The sequence below is a fragment of the Trachinotus anak genome, unplaced genomic scaffold, assembly GCF_046630095.1.
Source record: "Trachinotus anak isolate AG129_WGS33_773 ecotype Australia unplaced genomic scaffold, CSIRO_AGI_Tana_v1 ptg000014l, whole genome shotgun sequence".
NCBI lineage: Eukaryota > Metazoa > Chordata > Actinopteri > Carangiformes > Carangidae > Trachinotus > Trachinotus anak.
The window spans coordinates 8,742,436-8,767,333 of NW_027273865.1; the positions used below are offsets into that span (position 1 = coordinate 8,742,436).

The 24,898-nt window shown below is 41.4% G+C and overlaps 1 protein-coding gene and 1 long non-coding RNA gene across 4 annotated transcripts in view; one reads left to right on the forward strand and one right to left on the reverse strand.

The window, feature by feature from the left end:
* The window catches only part of stard13b (StAR related lipid transfer domain containing 13b), a 69,007-nt gene that overhangs the window by 43,823 nt on the left and 286 nt on the right, over window positions 1–24,898 (reverse strand). Inside the window, exons 1-5 of one of the 3 annotated variants that reach the window (XM_071497363.1) lie at window positions 16,586–16,792; window positions 13,783–14,847; window positions 7,456–7,599; window positions 6,187–6,333; window positions 762–795 (exon numbers count right to left, since the gene is read on the reverse strand). In XM_071497363.1, coding sequence (XP_071353464.1) covers window positions 762–795; window positions 6,187–6,333; window positions 7,456–7,599; window positions 13,783–14,724 — 1,267 coding nt within the window. In that variant the 5' untranslated portion in view covers window positions 14,725–14,847; window positions 16,586–16,792. Of the gene's footprint in view, window positions 1–761; window positions 796–6,186; window positions 6,334–7,455; window positions 7,600–13,782; window positions 14,848–16,585; window positions 16,793–24,898 lie in introns of those variants that run through there. The other 2 variants (XM_071497364.1, XM_071497365.1) reach the window with 2 other exon arrangements.
* Window positions 16,938–24,248, forward strand: LOC139632447 (uncharacterized). Its single transcript, XR_011693560.1, has 3 exons — window positions 16,938–17,119; window positions 20,111–20,270; window positions 21,085–24,248. It is a non-coding gene; the product is annotated as an uncharacterized lncRNA (long non-coding RNA).

Here is a 24,898-nt window from a genome sequence, read left to right on the forward strand (position 1 = left end):
TGTTCCAGATTTAAAGTTCTGTCAAAAACATGAAGAAATCTTAGACAAAGGATGTGTAAAAGAAAATTTCACAAGGCACCAGTGTCTGAATTTTAGGTTCCTTTTCTTATAGCATTTCTAAATGTCATTTAATTGCCCAGTGAACAGAAATTATGTAATATACAAGGAGATGGTGCTTATTCAGATGTTTGTTTAGTGTCTTAGTTAAAATGGACAGAGATGGGAAAGGAACATCTGCATCCTGAAATCAGTGCAAAGTCTGTTTCGACTGGACGTTCCTTTTTAATTCCACTGAAAGTAAATGTGATCACCATTACATTTAATTAAATACAATATACATATTTAGGCAAAGTGTGCTGAGGTTTAACAATCTACTGAGTTTTCTAATGTCCATTTAGTCACTGATGTTACTACATTTAATTAATTTTCTATAGCTGCTTTAATCTTTTTAAGGTCCATGGGTGCTATCCCAGCATGCACTGAGCAGAGAGGAAGATAAACACCCTGGACAGGTCGTCAGTCCATCATAGGCTCAAGATGGATGGAGAGACACACATATTTTAGGCACTCCTCTCTACCTGAACTACCTGTTTGTGGAGGGTGACGTCAACACAAAGATGGAGGGTCAGGGCCAGAGATCAAAACCAGCTCGTTCAAGTGATAGTGTGAACTTCTGAGAGAGCAATATAGCCGCACTGCAGCAAAGAACAGTGGGATAAACACACAAAAAAACATAATAATATAAAATAATATTTTCTTACCTGCACCTGATGCATTGGTCATCTTATTGAACATCTACAAGACAAAAGAAACAACAAAATATCAGTAACTCCGAACACAGTTAAGTCGCTGTGTACCTTGATGTAATTTTGAGTTGAGGATGACTGAAACCATGGAGGAGAGGAATGTGAGTGGTAACAGTAAAATTAAGATTTTGTCTTTTCTTGAATGTAGCTCCACTTGAAAAGAAGCATTTCACATTATTTGATTCTGGAAACCATTAAGAGACACACAGACCCACTTCCCTGAATTCAGGAACAGAGGATGCCTCCATGCATTCTTCAAAAGTGAAATCACTGCTGTATTGACAAAGTCAATAACGAGTCTCCGGACTAGTCATGGTGGCACTATTTAGCACTTGTTAACTCAGAGGCTGATGTTCTGCTCATCAGCCTGTTATCCCCACTTATCTGTTGTCACTGCAGTAGTAATATGAAAGATATATTGATAGTAAACCACAAAAGAACCACCAGGAACTGTAAACTCAAAGTTTGAAGGATATTTTCCGAAGCTGTGTCCTATTCTCCTAGAATACTTGTTTAGTGTTAAGCAATGTATCTTTGTGTTCTGAGGAAATGGAAAGAGGTGATTCATACTACCTGTTACAGGAAAATAATACTGAATAACATTTACTTAGAACTGCAGGAAGCACATATCCTTGATTTTAATCCTTGATCTTGCAGATCGTAAAATGATTGTCGAAGGTGGAGGAGTGTCTTCCTGATCTGGACCAGTCAGGATCGCTTCCCTTCTCTTGCCCAGCTCTCTCCTGCATTTCCCCTGTGTGCCCCACTGGTCTGATTTACGCTCTTGTTTGCTTGCCCTGTTTCCACATTTTTCCCCCGACAGAGACAAAAACGCTGCATAAACTCCCAGCCTGACTGTTGGCGATACTGTTGACCCGTCATCATGATAGTCAGTTGGCAATACGCCCACGCAATGCTGATTCAAACTTCTATCAACATATTTGCAAAGGTTTTCTTGTTAAGTTGGACTCAACACAATAAGTTAGTTGTGTACCACATGTTTCATGAAGGCCGAGGACCCACAGTGTTGTCATGGCAGCAGGAACGCTTGCAGTGTAAGGAAGCACTTGGCTGGATGAGCGACCTATATGGCTGCCACATCGCTGTGACAACAAAGAAGACCCGATTGGCTGGATTAAACAGGACAGGTGGTTTTGTTGGTGCGCTATCTGTCTTCGTTACATGCTTCTTGACACTTATCGGGCCACATGGCAAATGAGGTTGGAGGACAGTGGGCACCTGGCAGTCCATTTTTGATTTATTCAAATCAAGACAAAGATTAAAAGCAGAGAAAAAGTCGCAGCCAAGAAATTTCTGGCAGGTTTCAGCCCTGAACCCCTAGAGGTGTCCATTTGGCTCCAGAGTTAGCATGCCCAACCCCTTGGTTAGCTCTGGGCACACGAAGCCAACTCTCTGGCTCTTACTCAAGAAGAAACAAGGAAAATACAAAAGCAGGTCATAAAAGTATGACTCATACCCTTATATATGTATTTTTTACCTCTGTTTAAACATGGAAGAGGTCAGCAGGGCCTCTGAAAACTATGAGGTGCTGCCATTGAGGTAGCCCTTATTATTGACTGTGAGATTTGGCACAGTCTGGCAGAATTTCATCACATTTCTCAATACCTCTACTGCAGAGTTCAAAGGCTGGGTTTAATGTACAGAAACACTGTGGGCCATTATCTCTGTCCCTTAAAAATCATAAAGCACATGTCTTTGAAGAGAGGGAGATAGGGTTGTCTTCTGTAAATATGATGGACCTGATAAGTTAGTCTCCAAAGACCAGCTCCAGAACCAGTTTCAGAAGTAAACTTGAGAAATTTAGCACTCCAAAAACCAGATGCTGGGCCCCAGAGGAGATGTGCCGATTTGACAAGACTTCAAAGACTCAAACACATCACTCTCTGTCTCTCCTTCTTTCTCGCCAGCCAAGAGAAAGTATTTCATACTGGTAAGCCCTGACCCACTTTAAACACACATTGTCCTAGTTCAGTCCAATCGCAGTCAGATGGTAGACACATGTCCAAGGTTGCAAGTCAGGAAAAATGACAGTCTCCACAGAGGAACAGCACAGAGTCCCTTTCAGGGCTGTTGTCAGAGGGAAAACTTCCCCTTGCTTACACCAACAAGGATGTTTATATGGAGTGGCAGGTCTGTGTGTGTGAGTGATAGCTACTGTCCCAGCACAAATGACACCCTGCTTAAGAGTCAACAGGGCAGTTACACGACCGGTCAGCCCCAATGACAGAGCACGGCGTCTTCTGTTCTGCCTGTCTCTGTCAACACCAATTTAAAGTAGCAGTCCTCAACCCAAATATGTCTCTATTCACCAATAATAGAACAGCTGGCCTCATCAAGACTGCTGAACTGCAAGGTCAACACAACGAACACATTCAATACACATGAAGCACAGCCCAAGATAACCTTTACACCTTGCCCGTTTAAAACTCAAAGACCTTTCATTTGCAGTGATAGAAAAAAAAAAGAGAAGCAGCAAGTCGTCACATTTGAGAAGTTGTCAGCTGTGAACATTTGTCTTTTTTGCCTGACAAATGACTTTTACTGCTTTTCTATCAGTTGGCAATTCGATTTGTATTAAATGACTTGTCAGTCTATTTGAGAGTGATATCGGGCTCAGAAGAAAGTACTTTTATTGTATATGACAGAATACAGTAGCTTTATTAACTTAATAGTTAAAAAAAATAATAGACAAAGATTATTAGTTATTTTTGCTATTGGAGGTACATTTTAAGACAATTCCTGTTGTGTGGTGTGTTGACAAAAGGTAAATACCATCTTTTTAAAAAAAATCCTTGGGTAAGTGATGAGGTGATAAGGAATAAACAAAAACAAGAGAAAATCACATTCCAGTTAAGATTAGCTCTGCCTGCATGATGTGCAGCAGATTGAGGGAGATATGAGGTGCATTCCAGTTGTTAGGGATCGTACAGAGGTAGGGGGGAGCCAAAGGTTTTTCAGGCAGGTGCCAAAAACTTCTACCAGATACTTCCATAAAACATCTCCCAGTCAAGCTGTAACTGCCTATTCAAACAGGGTGCACTGGCTCACACGTTCGGCTGGTTTATTCTTAGACTCTGAGACTGTGATTCAATCTGTATCGCATTCTCGCTCCCTGCTGTCAGACATTTCATAGGGACTCCAGAGCTCTTATGTAAGAGTTGGAGGGTACAGAGGAGAAAAAAAAACTCGCTACATGTGCAACGCTGCTGACATGTCGTTTCATCTGTTTTCAGAAAATCTGCAGGGTCAGAAGACGAATTTAAAGGAATAGCTTGACATTTTTGGGTAATATAATTAATTTGCGTGCTTTTGGAGAGATGAAGTTCCTGGTGCGGGGAATTTGTTAATGCTGGAAAACCAGGCTAGCAGTTTCCCCCTGTTTTCAGTCATTATGCTAAGCTATGCTAAGTGGCTGCTGGCTGTAGCCTCATATACAGAGAGAAGGGAGTGGTGTCAATCCTCTTGTACAAGCGACTGCCAGAAAACGAATAAGTCTATCATCTAAAATGTCAACTTATTTCTTTAAACTGAAAATTTCTATTCTATTGTACTCCATTCTATTCTTCTGAACCAGTTTTTACCTTTGCCCTACTTACCTCCAGCTGTGCAAAATGCCCATTTTATTTCGACACTTACAAGAAAGTAAACATTAGCAGTACGGAATACATGGCATTCATTATTTTAAAAACAACTGGAAAATAATTATCTCTGATATAATCATGAACCAGCCATGTGATCTCATTAAACTCAAGGTTACACTGCAGCCAAAATACTCTTGTCTTTAACATCTGTCAACATTCCCAGCTGTCCTCAAGCCAAGTTTTAACCTGCGCTGCTGTCATTTTCAAGAGGCGGTTATGGCTTCCACAAAAGAGACAGGTGGCATCTACTCTGAGAACCAATCTTCATCTCATCCGAAGTACCCACTGCCTACAGACAAAACAATCTTTCTGTGAATCTCTGATCTCATTATGTTGAACTCTGTCTCACCCCAATCTCTCCAGCTAAACCAAACAACTTTAATATACCAGAGAACTAATATCACAAAGTAACATTATCATTAAATAGTATTGGAAATTATGTTGTGAGGATTTGATTGGATGCTTGCAGTTTTCTCTTATAAGCAGGTTCTTTGCTATCACGCTGCAGCAGAGCCATGAAGAGAGCACAAAGCACAAGCTGAAAGGCTTTAAATTTAAAGCCGCCCCACATTCTGCAAATCTCTCAGTTGTCTGTTTCTTTTAGGGCTGTTGAATGGTGACATTTATATACTTGGTCCAGCAGACTGAGTGAATGCTGCTTGTTTAAGAATGCCTAAGCTGACCTTATTCCCAGTGCAAACCTCAAATATTTACAGATGTAGCGGGAAGAGCAGCTGCACTGAAGAGAACGTCAGCTTTTCACCTGACTGGTGATGAATTTATCTTAAATAGAAATCTACTGCTGCAATGTTATTTTAGATGTCTTCCCCCCTTCTGTCAACACAGTGATTGTGCCACGGGGACCAAATATGTGATTGTGAAATGTAGGTTTCATAGAGTGTGATTTTATTCATGAAGGAAACTGACAAGAAAGCTTATGAAAATATTTTTGAAACAGGATAAATTCTTTCACCGATGCAGTCAATCTGTTTTTTCTTGCCCCTCTCTCATCAACACCACAATTGGAACCACTAACCCCAACTGCTCCAGTGGAGCTGCTCAGTGGCTAGTGGGTCTTCCAGCTGTGAATGTGTGTAACTGTGTGAATATGATTGAGGCATTTCTGTAATCAGTGAAACTACCCTGAATAAATAGATGTTTAATAAATAAATAACACAGGTATATAAAGTTCCCAGAACATTTTGATTGGAATCTGGATGACAATGTACTGTACATCACCTTTTCAGGAACATAAATCATATGGCTGAAACAAGGCTGTTCCGCAAAGTTCTATGACAAAGGGCTAAAACGTCTGATAAAGTTTCAATTTATTCATTTCAGATAAAACTAATCCAGGGATGAACATTTTACATACGTGAAATGCTAATTTAGGGTGGACACAAAGTGAAAATTTCCCAGCAACAGACAGAATTAGACAGAAATACTTTGTGCAATGCAGGAAGTAAACAGATCATGGCAGTCACCCAAAAATACTAAAGCCAGATTTTAGCTAAAAAAAAAACAAAACAAACAAACATGAGCAACCAGTTGTGGAAGGAATTTAGCAGCTCACAGGTTTAAAGATGAGAAGTGGACCACAGCACTGTCTGTAGCAAATTTACATGTGCTGTGCTATACGCTACTTGTATGATTTCGTATTGACTCTAGAGAAAGTGCTGGATGCCTGCAGGACGCTGTGAAGGTTTCGAGAAACCTACCGCCTTCTTGGTTCTTGCTCTCGTTCCCGCTGAGACGCTGCGAGGAGCAGAAGATCTTTCTTGGCTCGGACATTCCCCTCCGTCTGGTCTTTGGAGAGCTTGGTTGTTCGGGGTTCGGTTTAACGTGGACTTTGAAACGGCACCCCACTGCAACAACATCACAACAACAATCAGGACTGGGTCTGTCTCTGTCTGGCCGAACAGACTGGGACAGGATGGTCTCAACGGTGGCCAGGGGAAAAGAAAACAAGAGGCTGAGGTCAACGGCTGGGGAAGTGAAATCTCCACTCTCAATTCAGCTTGACAGAGGCACACAAAGGAGCCTGTATGTGTGGATCTTCTTTTGAGAGGACAGAGATTATGACCTTGTCAAATATCCCAGTAAAGATGTCTTGTCTTGCCCAGTTGCCTGTCATTAGTTAAAGCAAGTGATAGTGAATGCCTGGGATGGTTATGCAGATGCCTGGGAGGCATGTAAGCCTCTGTCAACCATTCCTAATGGACCAAATTACACAAACTCCCGTCCAGCACAACAGCTCCTCTGTGTGATACAAACATATGGAGCTCAAAAGAGCACTTTTGTTCCCGAATGCTAAGTGGGATATTTCATGAAACATGCCACCATGAGAAGAGTCCTGTTTAGTAACAGAGTTGCATGGTCTCAGTCACAGCTTCAGAGGCACAACAGCTGTCTGTTCCTGCCACACCATACAGACCCGACTAAAGCACTGCAGACACCAGTATCACATCTGAGAGCTGCAAACCTACATCATAAAACAGACTCAACTCAGTGGGACACTATAAGATGCCCTGACAAAGCCCATAGTGTCACAGACAGACTATAGCCCCATATCTCACAAGTCCCAGACATGTGAGACTCTGACATGAGATCAACCCACTGTGTCTCCCATACTGGGTTTATGGCTAACCACTGCTTGATTTGAGAGAGTTTGTTTGAATCTAAACCTGACGTGCAACACTTTTTAAAACTGTCCAGGACATAAAATTCTGCCGAACACCTGTCGCTTACAGGTCCAATAATCCAATGGGCTTTTCTCTCAACAGACCAAAGTAAATTGATTTCGTGAAGTTTAAAAAGCATGACCAAGTATGCAGCATAGGCTTCACAGGAATGTCTACAGTACCAACCGTGACAGCGCACATAACATTGCGTGCTGAGGGTTGAACTGTGTTTATAAACTGCTGCTTTATAAACACAGAATAAACACAGTTCACTCTTGATGCCAGGCTACGTGAACACAGTCTCACCTGTTTCTTGCGGGTAGTGCAGGGGGTGTTGGAGGGTGACGAGCTTGCACTCAGAGCCTCCTCTATGTCCAGATTAAGTTGGTCCAGTTTCCTCATCAGATGGCTCATTGATTCTGACCAGGGAGACTTAACCTGCGGAGACTCCTGTGGGTAATCAGGGAAGAGTCAAGATGAGAGAAGCCACCCTGTTGACAGAGCACTGAGTAAGAGACTGAGCTGATATTGGCATGTTAATACACTTTCTGGCTCCTGTTTTATCCCAGATGTCAGTGTTTGTTTGCAGAATTTGTGAATCTGATCACAAATATTCAGACTTGCTCCATCCTAGTTTTTTAGCACAAAGCCAAACATACTTTTTGGGATTTATCTTGGTATTTATTTTTATTATTTCCCCCAAAGTTGGCATTTTCACATATTTATCTGGATTTTCAGATTTTTAAATGAAATTTGTATGTGCTGTTCTAAGCATATTATTTTTGTGTTTACATCCCCTAACTAAATCACACCAACTATATACATCGATTACACACACATACAGTCATACATTTTCACATAGGCTACACATCTAGAGTGCTATACACATGAGTTTCCAGGCATTAATTTGAGGTTCATGCCAAGTTGAGCTGTTGACACTTCATTTAAATTGTTTGGTATCTTAATTATATACTTCAGCTAAACTTATATATATAGATATATATATTTTAACTTTCAAACCTGTAGTAAAAGTAAAAGTGGTAGAAATCAGGTTCATCAGTTTGTCCAGTAACTGGATGTCATCTGTGTCAGGCTTATGTGACACATGAGAGCTTTTAGGTAAGGTGAGAGCATCTGTCAATTTACCACACTGCCCTAAACTCAAACAAAAGTTACAAGCAAACCCAGAAAAGTATCTTGTAAATTGCAGATGCTACAGCAGTGATGTGTGCTCCTGCCACACATGGAAATGTGATCTCCTCAGCCGCTTCTCAGGGTGAAAGAGCAAAGGAGGAGGGCTCCAGACATGTGTGCCATACAGAGCATGATGGAATTCCCTGCACTGGCTTTCACTACTCCCCAGACACACAGTGTATATAAATAGACCATCTTCACACAGACAGGAGCTGTGTCTGAGGATCTGGAGGTCCAACCTCATAAATCAGCAGGATACACCTCAGTCACCGAAGCATAAATTAACATTGTCGTGTAGCAGAGAGATGTGGGTGAGTGTGTGTGTGTGTGTGTGTGTGTGTGTGTGTGTAAGAAGGGTGGGTGGGGGCTATAGTCCTGTAGAGGATCACATGCTGCATACTCTTCAACAGCATCCTTTAGGACCCTGTTCATGAATTGCAGTATAGTGAATAGTGAAGTGACACTGTCGTAACATCATGTATTTCCCAGGAAACTCTTTGACATTATAGAGCTTCCAATGTCCTTTCTGAATTGTATCTATCAAGGCACTGTATCCAAGAAAACACGGAGATCTCTCTGAATTCCACCCAGGCTTCAATGCATTGCTCAGATTTGGATTCATTTGGTGGAAAATAACTGACAGAGAAAACAACACGTGATAAACCAAATTCCAGGCTTCAAAATGTCTCCTCTGGATGACATAACAGACAGCTACATCTATTAATTTCTACAGTCAGTGGTCCTTTAATGTTGACTGGCTCCAGTTTAATTCATAAATGACCTCCACTGATAGTTAAAATCCCAGAAGTGACCATCACCAACCACCATCAAAATAAACAGTCAAAACAAACCCAAAACAACAAAATCATCAATTCATTTCTTGGAATTAAAACTGAAAAGTGTGACCGAGTCCTAATTACAGCCGGTCACTTCTGAATCAAGTCATTTTTCCATTTACAACATTAAGCCTCTACATGCACAATCATCTCATTGAAGGGACTCGTCAATAACTGTTCTGATGGGAAACTCCCATGATGTCTTGGACAGGGTGTGGTCCCTGTGTGAAGGGCTTTGATTTTTTTTTTTTTTTTTGGAAACAAATAAGCCACTTGTTTTAGTATTGTCATTGATTCACTGTGGTTTGACTAAAAATATACCGAGTAAGAAAATAGAAAGTGGGGTCCAAATGAGGACAGACCATCCTCGTGACCTGTTGAGAGAATGTTTGTAATCACTTTGGAATCCATAGACATTGACTGTTTTCTGTCAGTGACAGTTTAGAAGAAATAGCATTCATCCACTTCGAGAAATCACACCGGTTTTATGAGTTTGGTTATATATCTCTGTGTAAATTTGTCAGTATGTTTCCCAAAAGCTACAAATCATTCTCCATGAGGCACTGCATTTGAATTATATGACAAATTAAGGCATTGACAAACTTTTATCATGTTGTATTCTCTCTAAATTGTGAGAAATTAAAGGCCTAGACACCAGACGGTCCATCAGCCTGCTGACCACCCAGGGTCAGCTGACTGGCACTGGGAGAAAGTGCCTATTTCCCCTCAATCCCTGAGGAATGACCTAAATCTGGCCAATCTCCTGCTGACCTCTGAGGCCTGAGGGGTCACCAGGGGTCACTGAGAGGAAAAAATAAAGCTTCCCTTCTCTGCTCTGTCTGCCTTCCAGGCGTGGCAGTGACAAGGGAATGTAAAAAGTGTGACGCTGGATCAGTGTGTTTAGACAGCTCAATCCTCTGTGTCTGCCAAACATATTAAAATGCCTTCAAATGCTTTTATTATTTGCATGTGTTGATGTCATCACATAAGACTGATAAATAATGTGAACAACCACCCCAGAAAACAGACACAGATATCACAAACTGTATGCTAATGAACACCCTACAACTACCCCTCTAATAAGCGACAAGACTGACGTAGATGAGCCTTTGCTCAAACCTTCAATATGTAAGATTTATAATACGACACTAGGTCAAAGAAATAAAGCCGGATTCTTACTTTTGCAGGTTCTGATTCCATCTTTCCTTGATATTCTCCAGAGAGCTGCCCAACACAGTGTCATCACAGACTGACAGACAATTTATATTTATGTAAATCAGAGACATACAGTTGTGATTTGTGCTTGTTTCAATGAATACCACAAGATGTGACAAAAGGATGTTGATAGGGTTATACCATATCAACCTGTGACCCAGATTAGGGACGTATCAGGAAGTGATTGTAATTCCTCTTTATCATCCTGACATCAACTATGTTGCCAAAACTTTTGGTGAAATTAGTGAAACACCAAATTAAAAGACAAGAGAAGTCAGTGCAAATAAACATTTTTCTTCACGGGTTCTGAACGAATCCTCAAGCCTGCACCTCAGTGGGCGTACAGTCCTCCAACTAAAGTTAAGCTAGAGATTGACTGAACTGTTATGAAGTGAATATAGGAGGAATATGTATTCACTCACACATCTGGAAGTAAGCCACTGTGATAGCAAGCACCAGTGCTGCTGAGAGATCTATGAGCAAGAGACTGACTTCTAGCTTCAGCGGTCCTCGGTATACAGTATATCTGTGCACGATTTTGACTCTTCTAATAATGCACAAAAAGCCCTGGAAGATATTTGTGGGAAGGAAATCTTGATATTCTAAGCATGTAGACTGAAAACATATAAGAAGGAAATGGAAGAAGCTGAGCATCTTGTGAGCCGGACTAATTAACCCCAGGCGTCAGACAAACTAAATGGAAGAAACAGATGCCTCATTCTTGCACAAGCTAAAGCCAAATCTGGAACACATTCACACTGTCTCTTTTCAGTGACATCCCCACAAGGTGCTGTTCAGGAATGTGGGCACTTCCACTTAGAATGAGACAAATTCCAGAAAAGGCTTGACGCTCAAGTGAGACACTACCCTTGATTCATCTCTTCGTGCCTTTCCCCTCGATCCGGCCCCGGCAATTGTGTGAAGCCCTCATACCATGGCAACTGAGCTGGTATGAGTCAATCCTTTAGATAAATGCATTAATGTTATCTTCAAGGGACAACAAAATGTGAGCTGACTATAACTTTATCAGCGCAAATTGGCCACATTGTGAACCCCAACACAGCGGCTTTGACATGGAAATGAGGAGTTAAGTGTGTGAGCTCTGGGCTTGGTGCCTAGTCTGCGCCACCCACAGAGAGTGCTGGAGATCACCATGGAGGTATCCAAATGTAACAGCCGGTCATGCGAAAGGGCAACGGCTACCTGGCTACTTGGAGGAATAAATTACACTCTGAATATCCTGCGAAGCAAAATGCCAACTGAACACAGCCACAGTCATATCTGTAGAGTGGGAGAGATAGGTGAGGAAATGTTTATTTTTGGGGCCATTTAGTCACAGCTGAGCTAAATGATGCAGGCAGGAGGGAGTGATGAGATGACAGAGCGTGGAAACACTGGGCATACAGTGCCCTCATATGGTTAATCTTCACAACTACATCCATGTACTTGAATTCTCTATTTGTACATCTGTATTTAAAACGGCGCTGAATCTTCAGCAGTCTTGCATTTTTTGTTTTTATTATTATTATTCAGTCAGCGCAGCAGACTTCTGTATACCTGTAATATTTTAGCTACATCTACTCTTTAGTCAGTCATTGGTTGAACAGTCTGAACTTGTTGCATTGATAATAAATGTTAACATTGATTCTTCATCTGATGAATTTTGTCTTTATGCCCTCATCTACCTTATGCTATGTACTTAATCCTCTGAATTAAACTAATTGATAATGAATATTGATTTATTCATTTGCTTTTATTTAACCAAACACGAGAAGACAGTGTGCATTCAGTGTTTCATCCACAACTAAAGACAAGCAAAGTGAAGTGAAGTGAAGTTGAGAAAAGCAGCTTGTTTTTCTTATGAAATCAATGGAGCTCAGTTCTTTCCCAGTGTGTTGCCTGAAATTGAAGTCTGTCTTACAGTGATACCCATGCTGCAGTCCACCGTATGATCACAGAGCTTGTGGTGTGACGCTGTGAAGAGGCAGTGACCTGCTGTCCTTTGATAATATTTACAACGGGCTCCCTGGATTCCCTGCATTCTTCCTCTCTTCTCCAAAACAACCCATTCAGAGCAAGAGTGTCACTCTGCACATAAAGCTGGCATTACCTCAACATCCTACCCAACCAACAGACAGAGGGGATAATCTCCACCAGCCATTTGCTCTACCCTGTTTACATGTGCACTATTATCTGCAGACTGTTTACAAAAGAATGACAGTTATGTGCAATTGGATATGTTCCCTCCAGCTGTACCGGAAAACATGTCCAACAGATTTGAACATATTTATGAATGTCCATATGAGACTTTAAATGGGCAATAAAAAAAAGACACGGATGGTTATAACCAAGGTCAGGGTAGAGGTTACGTGAAAAGGTACCTTGACTTGTTGAAGAGAAAAGATATGTTCAGTAATTGAAGGCTAATGCAGCCTGCAGTGGGCTCTGTCAAAATACCTCTGCCTGCTGAGGGAGTGGAGAGAAAGCAGAAGCTGTTTGCATTCCTTCTGGATCTGTGTTTCACCAGGACGAACGTGAAGTCAGTGCACTCCCACACACTTATACCAGCTACACAGTATCTCACAGTGTAATGATGTCAGCTGTAGGAAGCTGGCAGATATGAACTCTTTTATTTTGTCTTTTCCTTGCTCCCTGGACCAAAGGCAGCACTGAAGTTAAATCATGTCACTTCAAATCCATTTTCCTTAGATGTGCAAAGCTTTCTGTATCTATATACATGTGCATACAGTGTGTTAAAAGCCTTTGATTGCTTGAAGTTCTCTACTCCACTCCTCTTTTAACTGAATTTGGGGTAATTTATTTCTTAAATATAACTTTACTATTTCCCTCCTTTAATCTTCCTAATAAAATGTTTTATTTTCTTTTCTTTTAAAGAAGTCCATGAGAATTTATTACATGTGAAATACAATTCACATGTGCGGTGCACATGGAACCCCATCTCAGATGTGATAAATTCACATGTACACGTGTGGTTTTCTGAAATAATGGAAGCTGATGTGATGTGAGATATTTGACATTAGACCAGATGTGAAAAGATCAAACCCACATGTTCTTTCAGTGATGCACAAAAACCGGATGGAAGTTGGAAATGGGATTTGGCATGTAGTAAAATCACATATGCATGTGTAGTATTCGGATATATCTGATATATATGCTATATCAATGATATGTGATATATTATTTGTCTTTTTGCTCTAATGTATTTCCAATGGTAACAATCTTTAAACGCTTTTATATTTGATAGTTGCCTTTTATGCCCCTGCCTTCAAAAATCTTGTCTAATTCTTTTTCATTAATATGTGATTATGCAACAGTGCAGAAGCATCTTTCATTAAATGTGAGTCATTTTAAATGAGTAGCAGCGTACCTCCTTACTGCTGGTTTCCCCCTCTGCTTCGTAACCATTGTTGCTGGTTGTCTGATCACTTCTCCTCTTCTGTTTGTCTTTGCCATTGCTCCTGTGTCTGTGACGGACAAGGAGCTCTCTACACTGAGTCAGCTCTGGGAACACATCATTGTTGTCATCATCATCACCATCATCATGATCATCCTCCTCCCCCTCCTCTTCATCCTCATCCTCTGGTGAAGACTCTACATCATCACAGCTCTCATTGGCCAAAGCATGGCTGTCAGCTCCGGTGGTACAAGTGCTGTCAGAAAAGGTGATGGAGCTCAGTTTGTGCTTCACAATGCACGGGAGATCCAGGACTCTGCGGCCAGAATCAGGGACAGGTGTGGGGACGATGAGGGAAGGAGTGGAGTCTAGATTGAGGATGGAGCTCGGGTCCTTGGGCTGTCCTTTGACATGGCCATTTGAGATTGGCTCTAAATTCTGAAAGTCTGTTTTTACACATCCACAGTTCGAATCCACCGTCTGACCAGCATGAACCGCCTGGTCTGACTGACCTTCTGTGACAGGAACGGGAAGTGGAAAGTTACCACAGCAGTCTTCATTTGAGCTAGGTGGTGCGAACACAATACCTGCTTCATGAGGCCGAGCTGAGGTCAGTGGACTTGGGTCAGGAGATGCTCCCCCAGGAATGACAGACACTTGTTCAGGCTCCTCAGAGCCCACAGTGTCAGGAAATTCACAACTGTTAAGACCAACACAGACAAAACACTTCTTCAGCTTGGTTTTGTCCTGATCTCGCTCCAACAGCGAGCAGCTTTGGGCTTCAGTGAGACAATCATCCCCTCTGTGGTCCGGTGAGCCGTTTTCTGAAGACGACTCCTGTGTTGAAAATTTGAGTGATCCTAAAACTGTCCGAAACTGATGTCCCTCCAAATTCACCACAGATGGAATCTCCATTTTTGTTTTATTCTACAGTTTCTCATAATTCAAAACATAAATCCACAGGTATTTGTGCTTGATATATCGGATGGCCATTTTTTTCTTATCCAAGATGCTAGGTCAAACCACACAGCAGATAACCTGAAATAAACAGAAATGAAAATATGTGAATGGAATGTAAAACATCTGACAAACAGAGAGATGAAGAATATTTCACCACAGCAAAGGTACAACAAGAAATATCATACATACTCCTTAGAGTGCATCCCTATGCTTCTGTGTCCTGTGGTTAGCCAAGTGTCAGCGTGCTACCAGAGTTTAATGTAAAGCTTCTAAATCCAGCTCAGGACAGCTCTGAGTACGTGCCATCCAGCCAAGAGTTGACTGTGAAATTCAACATCTGGCTCAGGCTGGGCTGTTCAAGTCTGGATCTGTTTCACACATGATCACGGTGACATCACTGCACAGAGGAATCCGACTGCTCTTCCCCAGTAGGTGATTTACTACACACTATACCATTCATCAGGACAGAAGATGTCCCTGGCTGGCTGTGGTTAATATCCCACTCACCCATCCATTAAGCCCTTCTTTAAAACACACCTTGGACAGTCTGAGAGATCCCAGGTTCACATGGAAAAACAAACAATTGCATTATTGTGCCGACATGTAATCTTCTTGTTCAACCATGACTTTCCTCAAAGGACGTTTCCAGATGAGATTACAGTGCAGTCGAACCAGGACACTTCCAAAGGAAGGATAACCTACATGAGACCTGGAGGGTGCAATCAACATGTTTTTCCCCTCGTGCTGTAACAGCAAAACACTTGATTGTACAGATAGAAGCCCGGAGAGTTTTCTAGAACACAACCACTTATTTTTGAGTACTTTACATAGAGCAAAGCTACAGAGAGTAAAGGTCTGGTAATTTTGCACACGTGGGTCTCTGCTGTTACTGTGAGAAAGCTGCACTTGGCAGCATATTTACCATGGCCTTGAGACACTTGACACACACTGACACCCACACAAACATGAATGTATTTATCTGTCAGATAATGATAGGTTCGGTCAGAGCATGTTCAGTTTCCTTTGTTTGCGTTATTTAAATTAAGTCAGTTGTTATTTGCATCATTGTGTGGTGTGTGTTGTGTTATGTGTATTGTGGTTATGTAATAACTACTGTCAATATGGCTGTATTGTCAACATCAAAACTGTAAAGACCCTAGGAAGAATAGCTGCTGCAATGCAAAAGCTTATGAGATCTAAACAAACAAACAAACAAACAATATTTTTCTTTTAGGACAAAAGCAGATGAAGCAACCTCAGAGACAAGGACAAAATCCAACTCTGTAGATACTTCTGGCACAATGATGGAAAATTACATGCATACATTGTGTATGCATTGGCAATCCCATACAGCTAAATTAAACAATGAGCAAAGTAACATATACAACTATATAGAGCCTCCTGTAAAATCTCTCCTCACATGGTGAATGTGAAATGAGTGTACAGAAGATTAGGGTTCCTTCCAAGAAACCCCTCTTTTAAAAAAACGCTATGCAAAGAAGGTCTCATTATTCTCAGATGAATGCAGAGTAGATTTAAATGGAAGGAAAAAGTCACAGATTGAAAATGAACTCGGAGTGTTAACTGTCAAGGCGAAACTACAACTTATTTAAAAGAGTGGAAAAAAAAAACATCCCGTATTGGAGCATTTTCAACAGAAAGGTTGAGAACAAGTCTTCTCATGTAGGAAAAACCTATAGTCTAATGTTCTCAACTCAGTCAAGGAGGATTAACAAAGGGAGAAACTGAGACTTGTCGTTTATTCCTTCACATCTATGAGTCAGATTCAGAGGAAAAGAGAAAGCAAAAGACTCACCTGCTGGGTGGAAAAGAGTTGTCTGTGTTGTCCAAACTGTCACTGAGATCATGGCAAAACAGTGGCAGTGAGGCTGGTTCCTGTATGAGCAGTGAGGGTTGGACAGCCCCTAACAGAGCCACACTTATGTCCCCATAGGCCTATTCTGCTAAAAGGCAAGCTTGTCATCACAACTATCACCCCCCCCCCCTGCCTCTTGTGTTTCCCCGGGGGCCTGTAGGAGTGTTCAGCTAGCAGTGACTAAACCATTCAGAATATGCGTAAGAGCGGGCAGAATGTGTACTTGTTGGGAGATGGAAAGGGGAGGAGAAAGGAGACAGAGGTGGGGTGGGGGGTGGGGGCAGCAGTGGTGGTTGGCACTGTAACAGAACAAGGTGCAGTGGGTTTTCAGCCCTCGCAAACAGGCTGTCTTCACCAGCTCGAGCTGTGCAGGGGCAAGATGAACCACAGCCATGACCTATCGCTTCAAAACACCGGGCTGAGGAATGCTTTCAAGTCAGAGGGGGAGGCTGTGAAGCACCAAGATTTACTGAGGCTTATTACACATAGGTTAAGAGGATATCTTTGTGAGAGGTTATGATGCTGAACTGAAAGCAAAAGCATTTTTCCTCAAGTCTGCATTTGCCACTGTATATAGGAGAGCTGCCAGTTAGGAGACTGAATCACACAGCAGGCTACTTTGTGATGTGTAGGCTTTATAAATCATAAACTATTGATGCTCAGTTTTGTTAGTAAAAAACAAAAAATCTACTTTGACTTATGGCATCTAGAATAAGGAGTTCCCATTTGACATGAATGATAAACAAAATCAAATTACAATGAAAAAAAAAATTGTGGAAATTTGAGCCAAGGCGCGAGTAAAAATCGTATGTAGGATTGTGGGTGACAATAAGTGAGAGTGATAGAGGAGCATGGGGAGTAAACATGGAGGGGGCATGTCTGAGCATTTGCTTGTTCATTGGTTTAGAATTCCTGTTCCTGGCCTCCCTGATAGGGTAGTGATAGTGCTGCAGAAAGAATTTCTGAGTTCATACTCTGGAAATTGCCCTTGCCTTTAGATTATGGGGGGATTCATTCATTCACTCACTCATCTGTTTATTCACTTTTTCATTCAGTCTACTCACCAGCAGTGATGTGGTGAAGCCACAGCCACAAATCAGCCCTTGGACTCAGTTTGACCTCTGGCTGAGGGCGGGGGGGGGGGGGGGGGGGGGGGGGGGGGGCAATGAGCGCTGACTGACTTTTCTTTGCTTTTCATTCTCTCTCAGCAAAGAGGGTCATAGCTTCCCCAGCTTCTTGTTTTTACAAGTTACCTTTACCCTCTGTCTACTCTTTGTTAAATGGAGATCACCATCAATGAGACCTCACCCAACTTTAGACTGCACTGACTTCTGTACTAATATATTAACAGTGCACAGAAAGGACACATTTTTTTTACTAACAAAACTTTAGATGCGAGACATGAAAGGTAGAAAAATTCTGATGTATACTGGGAGTAGTGAAAACTGCATGCACAGCAGCCACGCAGCAGAAATAAATCCACTGTTTGACCAGTGAGATAAGATATGTATGCAAACTTTTAATGTTTCCCAATCTTTGGTCAGGGTGAGTGACATTCCTGATGTCCTTGTTGGATATCTGTGTTTACATTTCCCCTGTGGTTACATGGAAATGTTACTAATCATGAAAGTAAAGTCGTACAACTAGAACCGAACTGTCCCTCACAACCACACTGTAGGTTGAGTACACTTCGATACAGACAAAGTGTAGCTGTGGAGCAAGTGGCAGAAAAGATGTTGTGGTCTTCTTTACTCTGTTAGCAAAAGGAAACCAAAGTGTGCAGCTGTGTGTGTGTATATGAGAGAAAAGCATTGGGAAAAGGATGGAGGGAAAAGAGAAAGAGTTGACGAGAGGAATAGAGCTAGAGAGAAACAATGTGTCTGTCCCCTGTGTCGGCTCCTACAGTGAAAAACATTCGGGAAACACCAACTTGAATAATTGGCTGCACTTAATGAATAGCAGCCTTTTCTCTGCCTGGTCTGTGTGAGCTGTGGAGGTGAACTGTCCAAGGCCAGCGGGAGTGAGAACAGTTCAGCTCAAACGCAGCTGGATGTTCTCACATGCCAACCTGGCGGGCCCTGTCTGCCCCTGGCCCTGATGGAAAGGAAAAAAAAACTGCCTTGTTTGTGTCACTGCCTCAAAAACACGGACTTTGCCTCCGCAGAATCAGCACCTGGAGCAGGAGGGAGGAAATAAAGGAGAGCAAGGTAGTCACTTTACACTGGCCAAGCTCTGTCTTTGAGCTTCAGCTAAGTTGGATAGACTGTCATCACCATCATTTTTTTCATTATGAAGTCGGCAGATTACACCAGTTACTCACTCTTTACATTTTTGTTATGTCAGGAGTTATTTACTGGGCTCATAGTCTCACCTCTATATATATATATATATATATAAATATTTGCAGTTGTTTTCTGCCATGACTTTTAAATGTTTGTTTGAGGCAATTTGGCTGTTAATAAGACTGAGAGTCTATAGCCATGCTAGTGGCTCTGTGAGGCTGTACATTAGCAGGCACAGTAGTGCTTTGAGCTAAATGCTAACATGCTCACAAAGATAACAAGTAGCGAATGTTGATATTTAGAACATTATGTTTACCAAATTTAACATCTTAGTTTAGCATGTTAAAATGCTAAGTGATGCTTATTAGCACTAAATGCAAAGAATAGCTGATGACACAAAGTACCAGACAAAGTGATGATGATGGTTTTAATGTGATGATGGCGTGATGAGGAAAAGCCAGGCAGTCAAAGTTATTACAGTTAATCCTGACAGGAGATTGAATGAGAGAGCTAAACTTCATTACAATCAATCCAATAATTGGGGAATTTTACTCAAAACCATAAAATTGAACCTTATGGTGGTGCAACAGGAAAGTCAGAGGATCACTAAAGTCTGAGAAGCATGAATGCCTGTACAAATGTTCATGGCAATCTATGGTTTACATGTTCAGAAATATACGAGGGCACTTTCCACTGATCAGACACAAAGCTCTGTTTCTTTCAAGTTTGATCAACTGTCGCCAGCACACCTGAAAACTTTGCCCTGTATGTTGCAGCTGTGAGCAGGGTATTCCCATTCAAAGAGTCATTTTGCTAATGTCAAGACCCTTTTACAAAATCCTTAGTCTTGGAGATTGCTGTTCTCTGACTTTTAAGGATTTGTTTGGTGGAATTCTGCTGTTCAAAACGAGTATGTTTTATGTATTCGTCACACGATACCTTTAGTAAAATCTTTTTTTTTTTTTTTTTCATTTCTGATCCACAATCTCCATATTTGTGTGTACTAAATTGTAACATTAGTTGCCACAATTAACATTTGATTAAAATAAAATTAACATGTTGGGGCCTGTGATTGAAATGCAAAGTTACATCCCATCAGTATCAACGCTAAATGAAACTAATTACAGTCATATGTAGAACTGTGTTGAATTTCATGGAAATAAGACAAGGCTTCCTGCTGCAGATCACAGCTATGACAACTATGTCAAGTCAAGAACAGGAGGACGTGGACAGGCTGCCAAAGCAAACTGCCAGAGATGGCAGGAATACCAAGGCCCAGATGTAGACCGTCAGCAGGCAGAGAAACTCAGAGGCAACCCCTCAAGAAAGAGGCAAATGTGACTGTAAGGGGATATTACTGTTTGCTTTTGTCTGATTTACAGTGCGATAAGAATGATAATTTCCCAGTCTGTGCACCATTCACTTCAGCTGTTTCAGACCGACAATGACAGAGTTCATGACCCACTCACTAAGGAATTGCAGCACCCGAGGATACAAAATACTTTTTCACTGAATTATTACTCTCAAACCAGGCTAGAAATGTATACTTTTTAGTATGACATTTGAATCCATTATATACACTATTAGGGATTCTTTTCTGGTCTGTTATTATTTTAGACTCTGTAAAACATGTGACACACAGACACAAGCTTGTGCAAGACATTTCAGCCCTTGAGCGCAAACAGCCATCTGATACACTGCAAAAATACTCATCAAAACACCTCAGTGCTGTAAATCAGCTACAGTAATTAGATTAAGGTATATTTACTTTTATACTTTTCTTTTTTTATTTATATACACATGGTACAGTTAACCGGCACAGTTAACTTCCAAAATATAACAAAAAAAAACAACAACAACAAACAAACAGTTAAACAGTTAATAACAAAAAAGCAATTAAGACAGATGTGTTGATCATCAGTAATGTGTGTTTCTGCATCAGTAACACATCACATCAATACAAATATATTATCTTGAAAAAAAAAAAGGGATAAGAGTTTAAATCACTGTGATTTGACTTAAAAGTACCGTTCAGTGGCTGGATGTATTGTACATCCAGCCACTGAACGGTTTATGGTTTGTCAGAATGTTTTACAGTGTTTGAGGAGAAACACATTTTGTGCTGTCATTTCACTTTCTGTCTCTTCTTCTTATCAGCAGTATCAACGCAGCTGTCAAGACGGGGCAGACGTTGTGAAGTGCCTGTGGTCTTTGCATGGCATAGTGAGATTAAAGTGAGGGGAAAAGAATGGAGCCAGCTGTGCTGCTGAAACCTGTGGCTGTATGGTCGCAGGTTTGCCTGCCAGCAATGCAGCATGTTATTGCTGCACAGAACAAGAGTGAGTCTGCCAAGACAGTAAAACCTATATGGGAAATTATTTTATCTGCTCCTGTAACACTGACAACTTCATGCTGCATTTATGTCTACGGGTAGCATGTGTCGGAGCGTAAATATATATTTTGTTGGTTGTTATGCTGTTGCATGCAGCACCCTTATGTAACATGAACAGTACCCAGCTGTGGAAACAGACGAGTACAATACGAAACGTAAACATCATTAGAAAACATTCCAGCAATACCACAGCCTGACTCAATATCTCTACTGCTCTCTGACTCCCCTACGGATTCCCAGCATACCACAGACCATGGGCAGATGTTGTGTATTATCACTTCTCTCCGCAGTCTCACTGTGTCTCTGTCTGAGGAGCTGATTAAATCACCACAGAGTCATTGCACGTGCAAAGATAATGGCCTCTATGATCAAACTTTTCACATTGTATCAGAGGTCGTTCAGGTGTAAATTCCTTTTGTTCTGAACAAGCTGCTCCTGTCCAGCTGTCCAAACATTTTTTCATAGATATTCCTCTCCCATGACCAATAAGCAAATCTAGTACTACGGTTAGGTATGGAGCTTATCTCACAATACTGAAATTCCCTCAGCAACAACTTAATGTGTGACAGCACAGAAGAGTAAGAATACAAAAACTTTTCTACAGTAAATATATATAACTAGATACTATAACTAGATAAATACTATAATAATAAAATAACAACAAAATAGTCCAAGATCCCCTTTAACTATATTTCCATCAGTACTGAGGAGTGCTTCGTGTAAAATGGTGCACATATGCAAATGAGACAACAGCAGTATCAGTGTTTCCATATTCAGGACCACCCCCCTATGGACTTCATCACACACTTTGTTGAACTAATTAGAATCCAAACTGTTCCTGTAACACCCCATGAGAGCTATTTACTTTTGAAAGCCGACAGATATTAATCTGGTTTGATAATTGGTTGATTTTGCTGAAACAGCGTCAAGCAATTCTTTATATTTTCGGGTGCATAAGCAGTAGTGCTGTGATTGCCTGGTGTACCTAAATCTTGATAATGTAGGGTTATCGCTTTATTTCAAACACAAATTAAGTGGTTTTCTTTATGCAGTTCTTCAGTAAAGTAAATTGTGCCTGAATTCTTTCAAACTGAAGTTGTAAAGCTGATGAAATACAAAACTTTATAACCTCAGAACATCAAACCACCTATCAAACACCCCAAGAGCTTTATTCCCATTCACCCAATTTATTCAATTGTAAGTAAATGTCTCTGATCTAAAAAAAAAAAAATGCTTTGGGGCTTGGCACGTATTTGGCTAAGTGTATATTTTTGGCCTCGTTCCTTGCCTTGGCATTTTGTTGGCTCACACATCACCACTTCCTTACAACACATGTGGGCAGCACCCACTGTTTACCACACAGCAGCCACACGACAGCTGTCAGGGCATTCCCAAATACTGAGGAATGCTGGAGAGAGAGAAGAAGATGTCACTTCCAGTGATAAGGAGAGGAGATGTAAACATTAACTGAAATGATGGTAAATTACACTACTCCACAGTGATTTCCCAGCCTGTCTCCCAAGCACGTCTGTGATTATAGGAAGACAGGGATGGATGAGAGCTGAATCACTTCAGCCTTTCATGTGACCGGGGGATTGCCTCGGAGGGACGAGGCAGCGGCCCGTCACCTTCACACACACACAGGGAGCAGCTACAAATTAATTCATTCCAACAACAACCCCTGTCCTCGCCTGCTACAACACGCTCCGCCAGCTCTCGCAATCAACCAGCGAATTCCTTCCGCTCTGAGCTGCGAGGTGGGGGGGTGGGGGGGTTTGGGCTTGATGTTGTGATTGTGATGTTGTGTAAATGACAGGCATGTTTGAATCCAGTGTCTGATGCAAACATCACACCACCCACGCCCCTACTGGGGTCAGACAACAAACATGTTCAAGAACGTGAAAATACATGCCAGGATGACAGGGCTGTTCAGAGATGATGGGGTTGTTCATCTGGTGAAACACAGATTGCGTGCAGCATAACATTGATCCCATCCATGTGTGAATCAAAGATGGACAATATGCGGTAATACGTGCTGTAAGCCAAGCCTACATGTGGCTTTTTATTTGTTGAATAAATTGAAAAACTACCTTCCAAACAACTTGTTGACCGATGAAATAATTTGACTGCAATTTATGACAAAACAATGAAGGGGAAGAAAAACTGTAGTCATGGGGCTGATTTGAGGGCCCGATGGGAGGGGAGAAAATCAGATCAAAGATGCACAGTTGTCAGCGTCTTCTTTTGTCTTTGCTAGGATTGAGACTCAGAGCTGCAGGCCTTGCAAACAGCTGCCCTGAAGCAGGCGGCTGCTCCCTCACAACTGACTGTCAGCTGTGGTTCCTGCCTCACTATCAAACACTAAATATCACACTAAACTATGCTCGCGTTTGAGGTGGTGTGTATGAACTGGTCATATATATTTTGACTATTTTCAGGTACATTCTTTGCAGTTTTAGATTTTTGGATGAACTGTTACTGCTGTTCCAGACTGCCACTCTGTCCTGTATGATAGATAGATAGAAACCTGCTTTTTGTGCTCTTAATCACAGTAAACGTCAAATCTGCATGACTCCTTGTCAGTGTGTTACTTTGTCAATGCATTGTGATGCAATTAACATGTAAACTGATCGAATTTGATCGAACTGATTTATAATTCCCCAACTACTCAAGTGTGAATATTTACTGGTCCTCTATTATAGTAAACTGAGTATTTTTGGATTGTCAGTCAGCAGCAGCAGTGAAGATGTTGCTTTGGAAACTGTGTTTTGACTTTTTATAGACCAAAACTATGAATTGATAAATCAAAAAAAACATGAATAAAAAGATAGATTCAGTCAGTTTCACCCTATTCTGCATCTCACAACAATAATGGAACACAAACAGATGCAGACTTGCTGTTCGCTGTGATGGGTTATGTTTTCATTTCATGTTTGAATCTGCAAATGAATTTTCATGCTGTATGGAAACAAAGGGAAAGCAATGAATACCTAAAACAGAGGAAAATGTACATTTCTAAAAAAAAAAAAAAAAAAAAGCAGGCATGATTTGCACATTGATTACCTGTGATGTGAAGCAATGTGTGGTAAATAAGCTAAAACATGCAAAACCAATGGTGCGGTTTTTTACGCTGGATGAAATTGATGGCAACACCAAAGCCAAGCCAGCACAGAAAATCTATATGTTAATGAATCAATATAACCTTTATCTACCGGCAAAGTTATTCAGTCTCTCTGCCAGGATATATTGGAGTCTTTCATTTGAAAAGAAAGCCCCTCCCCTCTCTCCTCTCACCCTGTTTGAAATGCCTGTTAGCAGGGCTCAAGTCAGTAATTGATTTTACCTCTCTAATCTCCTCTCTCTATTATGAGGAGATTTCTTCTCTGCACCTGGGGCCAACGCTCTTGTCTTTTTTCTTATCTGCCTGTGAGTACACTAGCCCCTCCCCGTGGGGGCTGCACTAATCCCCATCCACCACACTCTTCTTGCACACATACACGCACCCATGGGAGAACCCCACAGCCGGCAGTAGGCCAGACAGTGCCTTGAGCTGCCTGCCAGCCATGTAAAGCAGACACA